This window comes from Physeter macrocephalus, unplaced genomic scaffold (assembly GCF_002837175.3).
Source record: "Physeter macrocephalus isolate SW-GA unplaced genomic scaffold, ASM283717v5 random_339, whole genome shotgun sequence".
NCBI lineage: Eukaryota > Metazoa > Chordata > Mammalia > Artiodactyla > Physeteridae > Physeter > Physeter macrocephalus.
Genome location: NW_021145629.1, coordinates 10,910 through 21,259, shown reverse-complemented (window position 1 = coordinate 21,259; position 10,350 = coordinate 10,910). Strand labels below are relative to the sequence as shown.

At 53.6% G+C, this 10,350-nt stretch overlaps 1 protein-coding gene across 2 annotated transcripts; it reads left to right on the top strand.

Moving 5' to 3' along the window:
* Positions 1-246: 246 nt before the first annotated feature.
* Positions 247-9,790, top strand: SPATA2 (spermatogenesis associated 2). Of its 2 annotated transcripts, none has more exons than XM_007128041.4 (3): positions 247-449; positions 6,387-6,834; positions 7,801-9,790. In XM_007128041.4, exons 2-3 carry the CDS (start codon positions 6,499-6,501, stop codon positions 9,025-9,027), a joined length of 1,563 nt encoding a protein of 520 aa, XP_007128103.1. In that variant the 5' UTR covers positions 247-449; positions 6,387-6,498; the 3' UTR covers positions 9,028-9,790. The 2 variants fall into 2 exon arrangements, with proteins under 2 accessions (XP_007128103.1, XP_054938866.1); XM_055082891.1 differs by lacking the exon at positions 247-449 and adding an exon at positions 570-758.
* The last annotated feature ends 560 nt before the right edge of the window (positions 9,791-10,350 follow it).

The following is a 10,350-nucleotide window of genomic DNA, read 5'->3' as shown; positions in this document are numbered from 1 at the left end:
GCAGCTCCGAGCTACCATCTCCAGACTACAGACCGGTTCCCATGACAACCCGGCCCAGCCGCCACCCTGTGACCTAGGGCGTGCGTCACGTCCGGCCCGTTTATTTCCGGGTCCCAGCCCCGGCAGTGGCAGTGGGCCTTTAGGCCCCAAAGCGGGACTCCGCGGCCTCTCTGCTTACTCTTCTGCCTCCCGCTTCTTCCTCCGCCGCCGGCGAGCAACGGCCTCACCCCAGCCTAGGACGTAGCCGCGGCCCGGCCTCCCTTTGGACCCGCCTCCGAGAGACGTCACTTCCTGGTTGAGTGTTTCCGGGTCGCCGCGGCCCCGGGCAACTGCTCTCTGTCCCCTGCAGCCGGCCGGAGCTGCGAGAGCCCAGCCGGGCCTGGCTCCGGCGGCGGCCGCGGCTCCTTCTTGCTCCCCTCGGCCGGGGCGTCCTCGGCGGCAGTGCCGGGGTGAGTGCGGGGCGGCCGCGGGCGGAAAAGGCCTCTGGGGCTTTCCCCGGCGGAGGGGGGCCCCGGGTTCGGCGGGGCTCTGCCAGCCCGGGAGCGGGGTCCCTTCGCGGCCTGCGGGGGCGACGGGCGGGCCCGTCTTTTCGGCGCTCCGGGGGCCCATTTAATTCTCAGGATCCCCACTCTCCCAGGGTGGCTCAGGGCAGCTCAGGAGGAACACCCCCTCTACAACGACTAACCCGGCAGGAGGACACCCCGATTCCACAGTTACCGCGCAGTGGTCCCCACCTCACGCTCTGGTGGCATACTGGGGTTTGTACTCATTGTGTGACCTTGGGCAAGTCACTTCGTCTCTGAGCCTCAGTTGTCTGATTAGTTAAATGGGGAGTGAACCTGCCTACTAGGGCCGTGGTGGGGATGAAGTGAGATGCGTGCAAAGCACAGCCTCTGGCATACAACAGGCGTCCAATAAATGATAGCTGCTGTTAATTCATTCACAGACCCGTGGGGGAGGGCCCGAGTTTGGGACTAGGGTGTTTTTCACAACTGATGTCGCACTCAGAGGCTGTTGGAATTATCAGGCTGGGAATAGCAGTCGCCAGCTTCTGTCCCCTGCAGGGAGGGGAACCTCCTTGCTTCAGAGCCCCTCTGCGAGTCGCAGCTGCCACTGGGGAAGCCCAATTTCAGCATCGCTGAGGTTATTTTCAGAGGTTTGGAAACCCTCTCTCTGAATTTCTGTGGAACAGGGTTGGGGTGTGGGGACCCTCTGGCGCTTCACAGCCAGTGGAAGGTTGCCTAGGATGTGTCTCAGGGGCCTCGGGCTGGGGATGAATGCAGAGGAGTGGGGTGCGGAGGTGGAGGGGGTTGATCTGCGCTCCCCTTTCTGCTGTTTGGAGGCCAGGGGAACACTGAGCCTCTTGAAGCTAGACCAGGGATACATAAACCTGTGCACTGGGGCGATGCCGGGCCCAAAATAGCTTCTGTCTGTGCAGGGAGGGGGCGCCTTCAAATGCTGCTTGGGGAATGTTTCTGCTTGAATGGGCCAGCTGAGGTAAAGCCAAGCTCATGCTTTGCTATCCAGAATCATTTCAATTCCGTTTAGTGAGGTTTTAAACAGATATAGCTTTCCTTTGAGATGTTTAAAAAATAACAATTAAAAAGCCACCATCTCCCTGACTGCAATATCTCTCTCTTCATTGCTTTGCTTTTCAAAGGGGGCGCAGATTGTGGGTGCAGGAAGTGCTGACCAGGCCTGTTGGCTCTGGGCACCCGTCTGATTCTGTTAGGAATGTTCACGGTGCCATTTTTTTTTTCTTTCTTTCTGCCACACTGGCACGTCTTGGCGTTCCAATCCTTGGGTTGCTTGGAGAAATTAACGGCTTCTGTCACCGGGCTGTCTTGGTCTCCTGTAACCACGCTGTTTTTGCAGAGAGCATGTTTTTTGTTGTTTTTGCAGAGTGCTAGGAATAAATTGCTGGCTCTATGCTCAGAAGAGACACCAGCTACAATGCAGCCTGTATTCTCAGGAATGAATTCGGGAGGGATGATGTCAGCTGCTCTACCACTGGCCCGGCTCTGGTCAGCCTCTCCTCTTGGCCCTTGAGCTTACGTCATAAATAGATTTGTGGCTCTTCCAGCCCCATTCTGTGTGAGAAGATGTGAATTTTGCTACTATAGGAATTTTTAGAACTCAACTCTCCTGGCCCTGCCATAGGGCATTCTGACTTAGTTGAGCCCTTTCAAGAAGAGCTGTCCAGCAGCAGGACAGCTTTGCCTAAAAGCAGCACAGCTCAGAGCTTGAGTCAGGGTTTTGGCCTCAGACCTAGGTTCAGATCTCAGAGCCACTTCTTCCTAGCCTTGTGACTTAGGGCAAGCGACTTGGCCCCTCTGAGCCTCAGTTTTTTCTTTTTTAACCCTGGGGTTGTCGTGTGGATTTCGTTGATTTTCACGGAGCACTTAGCAAAGGGCCCTTATGTACTAATCCCTTGGTGAATGGTACTAATGGTAACAATAAATGAGTGAGATAAATGAGAAAAAGCACGGGCTGCAGGGCCGGTCAACCCAAGTTCAGATTCCAGCTCTGACCCATTCAAGCTGTGTTGGGCAGGTTGTTTAATGGCTGAGCCTTGGTTTGTTTCCTCATAGAATTGTGAGGATTAAACTGGGTGATGCAGTTAAAGTGGAAAGCCCAATGCTTAGCACATAGTAGGACTTCAATAATTGTTAGTTTCCTTCTCTCCTTGCCTTAATTATCTTTTAGCATTCATTTTCTTTCACCTGTTTCCTCACCTACCTAGGTTGGTTCAAGATTTTTCTTAGATGGGTTTCCTATCCTTGACTTCGGGACTTTGAATACCAACTGGGCTGTTTGGACCCCTTTTCCTTGTTTATCTGCCAGCCATAAACAAGGGTGTGGTCTGTGGTGTGATTACAGAGCAGCAGACGCTGAGCTTGAGGGCGGCCGACTTTGTTTAAAAAAAAAAAAATCAGTCTCTGTTGGCTGAAGGCTGACTTCCTTGGAGAAAAATCACAGCAGTGTTTAGGAGACTTGATGTCCCTCTGTTTAAATTGTTCTCAGGTGTACTAAAAAACAGTCCCTGGGTCCAGAGGCTGGATGAAAGCTTCTTTTGGATAAATCAAAAATGGTATATGTATATGGGTTTTTTTTAGCAAGGACAGTGATGTCTTCTCTCAGGTTGTAATACAGTTTTATTTTTTAAGAGAACATACATACTTTGATACTGGGCAGTAAGCCCTTTCAAGTGGAATTCAGGGCAGAGCTATATCTTCTGAACTTCTGTTCCCTACTGTCCCCTACCCACCCCACATTTCCCCCGCTGCACCCAGCCTAGGGCCCGGCATAGGGTAGGTGCTGCATACTTGTTGAGCTCAGGAATCATGGGGTGGTGGGAGGTACACAGGTTTCAAGTCATAAGTCCAGTGGAATCTGGGATCCACCTTTTCCTAACACTGAGCTATAGATAGCACGTCATGTCATGGAGCCTCGGTTTCTTCTCATTCCCGCTGGTCTCCCAGAATTCTGGGGAGAGCTAAATGAGAAACTAAAGCATCATTTCGCCTGTTTTATCAAAACACCTACTATGTGCCAGGAGCTGTGTTAGGCATCGCGGTGAACAAGACAGACACTGTCCTTGCCTTTGTGGAGCTCCCTGGGTATTGGCGGGAGACAGAGAGAGGAAGCTAGTAAATGAATAAAGTTGATAATTTCAAATGGTGATTACCCCAGGGTAACGCAATAACGAGGGCCAGGGCAAGTGGGATTTACTGAGCTGAGGTTGTCAGGGAGAGCCTCGGAGGGATGACATTTGAGCTGAGACCTGAATGATGAGAGTGAGCCAGCGACGGGAGGAATCAAAGGAAGAACGTGCAGAAGGAACAACATGTGCAGAGGTCCTGAGGTAGGGACTTCCCTGGTGGTGCAGCGGTTGAGAATCCACCTGCCAATGCAGGGGACACGGGTTCGAGCCCTGGCCTGGGAAGATCCCACGTGCCGCGGAGCGACTAAGCCCGTGTACCACAACCACTGAGCCTGCGCTCTAGAGCCCGCGAGCCACAACTGCTGAAGCCTGCGCGCCTAGAGCCCGTGCTCCTCAACAAGAGAAGCCACCACGATGAGAAACCTGCGCACTGCAATGAAGAGCAGCCCCCGCTCGCTGCAACTAGAGGAAGCTCGCATGCAGCAACAAAGACCCAACAACGAAGACCCAATGCAGCCAAAAATAAATAAATGAATTAAAAAAAAAAAAAAAGGTTACCTGGCCTTTTAAAAAAAAAAAGGGTCTTGAGGTAGAAATGGGCTTGATGTGTTTGAGGAGCAGACAGAAGGGTCCTTGTGGGTGGACCTTAAGAGGGAAGGGAAAGACTGCTCTGAGGACCACAGAGACGTTGGTCAGGAGGTAGAATTTGATCCCAAATGGATTTGTTTGCCTTTTGTGCTCCTCAGGCCTATTTGTTCTATTTGTTCCTGAAGCCTTGGGCTTCCTTGGCAGGGCAGTGGGTGGGAGAAGGTGACCTCTCTGTGTCCCTAATTCTCTTGCATGTCTTACCCCTCACCCCACAGTTAAGACGCCTGGGTGTCTCCCCAAAACTGTGGAGAAGCCAGAGGAGTGGCTCATTGAGACATGGGTGATTTTATTGACTTCCTGATAGTTGCCAGGCTCATAGGCCCTTAGAACTTCTGAGCTGACCTCAGATCTGCTAAAGGACTCCACAGGTCCGTCCCATCCCACTGCGGCTTCTTTTTGGTCCCTCATCATTTCCCACAGCCAGCAGGACCCCACCCTTCACTCAGGCAGCAGGTGTTTATGAAGCACGTAACCTGCTCTGGCACTGTGACCCTTACTGAGTCATTTGGTCGCAATCCCTGCACCCATGAGCTTGTGGTCAGGAAAGGTAGGACAGGTGAGTGTGAAAATGCATGTCCACCCCCAGTCGGAGATATTTGCATCACTCTGATGTTACCTCCTTGAGGATGCTTGGAGGGTCTGGCACCTTCAGACACCAGAAATGTCTGCTTGTGTGTATCAAGGGCTTACTTTGAGCTGGCATTCTGAAGAGCTTTCTATACTGATTGCATATAATCCTTCCACCAACTCTGGACTATAAGTGCTATTATTAACCCCCTTTTTCAGATGAGAAAACTGAGGCCCAGGTTGAGTAGTTTGCCCAAGTAACCTAGAAGAGCAGATCCAGGGTTCACATCCAGGCAGTACAGCTTTGCAATCTGTTTGTAACCCCGATGCTGTGTTGCCTCCCCTGGCCTGGCAGGTGTCTCCATGAATCCAGATTTGCTCCCAGCGTCATAACGCCAAGAATACTGATGGATCTGTACATGTTCTACTAACAAGTGGCCAAGGAGACAGCAAGAGTGTATAAATCCTGTGTGTCCCAGCTCAGAATGTCCTTTCCTCTCCCAACAGCTGACTGTAAAACAACAAAGTCGGATATGGAATTCCCTGGCGGTCCATGGTTAGGATTCCACGCTTCCACTGCAGGGGGCATGGGTTCGATCCCTGGTCTGGGAATTAAGACCCCACATGTGGCGCGGCCCAAAGAAACAGACAAACAAAAAAACCAAAGATGGATAAAGGCACTCTCCAGGACTCAGCAGCCAAAGTGGTCTCTTATAAAAAATTGCAGATATGATCGTGTCCCTCTCCCCCTTGCTTTGAACTGTTCAGGGGCTTCACTTGGCTCTTTGAATAAAATGTACAACTCTTTGAGACCTTGGGGATCAGGTTCCCGCTTATGCCGGCAACTTCATCTCCTGTGACTCCCCTCCTGGCTCTGCTTCAGCCACACTAGGCTTCTTCGTGTTCACATGCCAGGCTCCTTCCCACCTCAGGAAAGCGGGCTGTGGTGGTTAAGGGGATGGACTTGGGAGCCAGCCTGCCTGGGCTCTGATCTCAGCTCTGTTTCTTGATAGTCCTGTGCCTTTGGGCAAGCTTCTTGAGGTCTCCATGTCTCAGTTTTCACATTTGTAAAATGGGGATAACAATAGTGCCTATCTCCTAGAGTTGTTTAAGAAGGCGGAATGAGTTAGTCCATGTAAGCCCCTGGCGTGTGGTAAGTGCTGATAGTGTTAGCTCAGGGCCTTCCTCCCTGCCGACGCCTCATCCTTTGGGTCTAACCGTCACTTTCTCAGGGGCTTTTTAACCATCCCCCATCCCCATGAAACCAGGTTAGGTGCCCCAGTCATATTTTTCATTTGTGAGCGCAGCAAAGTCAAGGACCTTATCTGTCTTGTTCCCACTACAGCATGGTGTACTGATTCACTAAATGGATTGAATGAGCAGAAAGGGCCAGGGTGGTGCCCGGTGGAGCTCAGGACAGCTCTGTTTTTTGTTTGGCCTCAGCAGCTACAAGCTGGGACGTGAACCATTTCAAGGAATGATATGCTGCTTATTCTTCCTCTTCCAGAGCACTCTGCTGGTCCAGGCAGGCGACATGTCAATGCTTTTAGCAATGTCCCTGCCTCTAACCCAGAAGCCATGGAGGAAATAAGGTAGCCCCCGTCCCTGGATCGGATCGGATGGGGAAGCCCAGTTCAATGGATGCAAAATATAAGGATGACTTATTTCGGAAGTATGTGCAGTTCCATGAAGGCAAAGTGGACACCACCCCCAGCAAGCAGCGGCCTGGCAGTGATGAGTCCCTGCGGGTGGCAGCCTCGACCCTGCTCAGCCTGCACAAGGTGGATCCCTTTTATCGATTCCGGCTGATCCAGTTCTATGAGGTGGTGGAGAGCTCCCTGCGCTCGCTGAGCTCCTCCAGCCTGCGGGCTCTGCACTGTGCCTTCAGTGTGCTCGAAACGGTGGGTGTCAACCTTTTCCTCTACCCGTGGAAGAAGGAATTCAGAAGCATCAAGGTAAGGCCTAGGGACGGGCTCTCCACACTGGTCTCCCTTCTCTCTTCTTGCCCCTTCCAGTCCATCTTGAGAGGGTTTGTGCCCATCTAATCACATCCTTCCTCTGCTCACGGGCCCCCCCGGTTCCCCACTGCCTTTGAGATATAACAACCAGAACCGCCCCTATGGCTCCCCACCTGGCCCCTCTGCCTGGTGTCATCTCTTAACTGGCTCCCCACCCCTGGCAGCTCACATCTGAAACTGAGGTTGGAAAGGTGGGTAGTACCCGTTTGTGCAGGGCCTTGGAGCCCAGGGCAGAGGGCTGGAATTTATTCTAAGGGCGCTGGGAAGCAGGCAGTGCCGGGGTCAGGTTTACATTGGAAAAGAATCCTCCTGGTTGCTGTACGGGAGGTAGATTGTAGAGGGGCAGGAGTCGGCCGGGGAGACCATCAGGAGGCTGCTGCAGGTGTCCGCGCAAGCTGAGGAAAACAGAGAGGAGGGAGGAGGATGAATTTGAGACAGAGAATTCTGAATCATTCCAAAGGCAGTGATGGCTCAGGAGAGTTTCCACCAAGTCAGGCTAAGCCTAACGTATGCCTCACACCTTTGTAGAAATGCCAGAAAGGAATATTCTCATTGCTCATGGGTGTTGTGCCTCTAATCCGATCCCCTTTCTTCACCCATGTTTGCCCTGCTCTTCCTCAAGGAGCAGAGCCACTGCACCCCATGTAGAAAGCTAGTGGCTTTGTTCCCTACGCTGAAGAAAGGAGCGCTGTGTCACTTCCCTCAGACCCGTGCGCTGAGCTGTTGGGAAGCATTAGCCTCTGCCTTCCGCAGTGAGACACTGCCGTGGAGATCACTCCCATTCCTCTCCCTGCGTGTTCCGGTTCAGACTTGATGGGATACGCTCTGATGCAGGCTCCGTGCGTTGTGTGCCTCAGAGAGAAAAATCCGCCTCTCTTTTTCTACCCCCCTTCCTTCCCCTAGACCTACACGGGCCCCTTTGTTTATTACGTCAAGTCCACATTACTGGAAGAGGACATCCGAGCCATCCTGAATTACATGGGCTACGTGCCCGAGTTGGGGACTGCGTACAAGCTCAAAGAGCTGGTAGAGACCCTCCAAGTGAAGATGGTCTCCTTTGAACTCTTTCTGGCCAAGGTGGAGTGTGAACAGATGCTGGAAATCCACTCCCAAGTCAAGGACAAAGGCTACTCTGAGCTGGATGTGGTGAGCGAGCGCAAGAGCAGCGCGGAGGACGTGCGTGGCTGCTCAGATGCCCTGCGGCGGCGGGCCGAGGGCCGGGAGCACCTGACGACCTCCATGGCCCGCGTGGTGCTGCAGAAGTCGGCCAGCGAGCGGGCGGCCAAGGACTACTACAAGCCCCGTGTGACCAAGCCCTCAAGGTCGGTGGACACCTATGACAGTTACTGGGAGAGCCGGAAGCCGCCCCTGAAGGCCTCGTTGAGCCTGCGGAAGGAGCCTGTGGCAGCAGACTTGGGGGACGACCTCAAGGACGAGATCATCCGCCCGTCCCCCTCACTCTTGACCATGTCTAGCTCCCCCCACGGCAGCCCGGATGACCTGCCGCCCCCCTCCCCCAACAATGGCCTTGGCTTGCTGCGTGGCACCTACTTCTCCGCTCAGGAGGATGTGGATCTGTACACAGACTCGGAGCCCAGGGCCACATACCGGAGGCAGGATGCCCTGCGGCCCGATGTCTGGCTGGTCAGAAATGATGCCCACCCCATCTACCACAAGCGCTCGCCCCCCGCCAAAGAGTCCGCCCTCTCCAAGTGCCAAAACTGCGGTCTGTCCTGCAGCTCCTCCCTCTGCCAGCGCTGTGACAGCCTGCTCGCCTGCTCCCCGGCCTCCAAGCCCGGCGGCTTCCCCAGCAAGGCCTCTGCCCACGACAGCCTGGCCCACGGGTCATCTCTGCGGGAGAAGTATGCAGGCCAGACGCAGGGCCTCGACCGGCCGCCGCACCTCCACTCGAAATCCAAGCCCTCCCCTGCAGCCGCCTCCCGCTGTGGCTTCTGTGACCGCCCGGGGGCCGCCAACACCTGCACCCAGTGTTCAAAAGCCTCCTGCGACACCTGCCTCAGCACTTACCATTACGATCCCTGCTGCAAAAAGAGCGAGCTGCACAAGTTCATGCCCAACAGCCAGCTGAACTACAAGTCCGCCCAGTTCTCCCATCTCGTGTACAGATAGACTCGACCTTGCACCTCCCTGCTACAAGGGCTACACCACTGACCTTTCTGGTTTCATGGGGAAGAAATGTTAACGCGTTGATTTCAGAAGCAGAGGCCTGCACTTGACCACGTGGTTGTGGGGGGGCGGATCCTGCGGCCGGCTGCCCCACGTGGGAGTTCCCATATCGACTCAGATATGTCAGCTGATGGCTGCTTTGCCACCTGGCAAGAGAGACGGTGGCACTTGCATTCAGATTCATTTTTGCTAATCACTCTCTGTTCCATTCTTTTGTTTTTGTCTCTCAAAGAGGATTTCTATCTCTGGGACTCTTGCCATGCCGACCGCTCCCACGGCAAAGCCAACTTGGACTGGGAAGGGCCCTCCAGGTCCCCTCCAAACGCCCACCTGGAGTGGTGAGCTAGAGGCCTGTTGGCTTGTGAAATGAGCCCTCCTGCCACACCGGGCCTCATCCACTGGCTCATCCCTCCACCACCGTTTCCCAAACACGAGGATCCCCGGCGGCAGCCCCCCACCCAGCTTCCCTGCCTCTCCACGTATCGAAGGTGACCCAAGTCCAGCATTCGCTTAATGTCATCCTGTTGCCTCCACAGCTCAGTTCAGCCTTGGGGTTTGTGAAGTTGGCTCTAGCGCTCTGAAGGGTGGACCTTCCACACTGGGACTGACTTTTCCCCCCTTTCTGTTGTTTGCACATGCCTCTCTTACTTACTCTACTGTAAATAGATATTTTTGAGATTTATTTTTAAATAAATATTCAACTTGCTGTGTGTTTCAAAGTGGTTAAAACATTAACGATGTAGCTATTTATAAAAATGCCCCGGGTTCTTTAGTCTTCCAGGGGAGGGGCTCATGCCCTTCCATCTTGTATCCTCCACTCGCCACAGCCCGAGGGTAGAGTGGAGATTGTAGGGGCAGAGGAGGAACAGACGATGTCCCCTGAGTTGGTGGAGAGCCACTCTCTTCCCTACAATAAATTTCTAACACCTACCTCCAGTGTGCACTTAGGGGGTTAGTCCGGGCCGAGAGGTCTGTGCGCCTGCAGACTGTGACAACCTAGTGACAATTCAGGAACCTCACCCTGTGGATCTCCAGCCTGGTCTTTGCCGCTTGCTGAGCGTGAACCTTGCACTCCAAACTTCTTGAGTCTGAATTCAGAAGGAAAATCGTTTGGGATTCACACCACCCCTCTATCTCAGTCCTCTTCTCTTCACCTGTTTCCAGGATTCCTCTGCAACATTTGTGACCTTTTTGCACTAAAAGTGGGCAGGAGCCGGCGTGCGCCCATCCGACAGATGTGTCCTGAGATTCTTAGCTGAGCCTCAG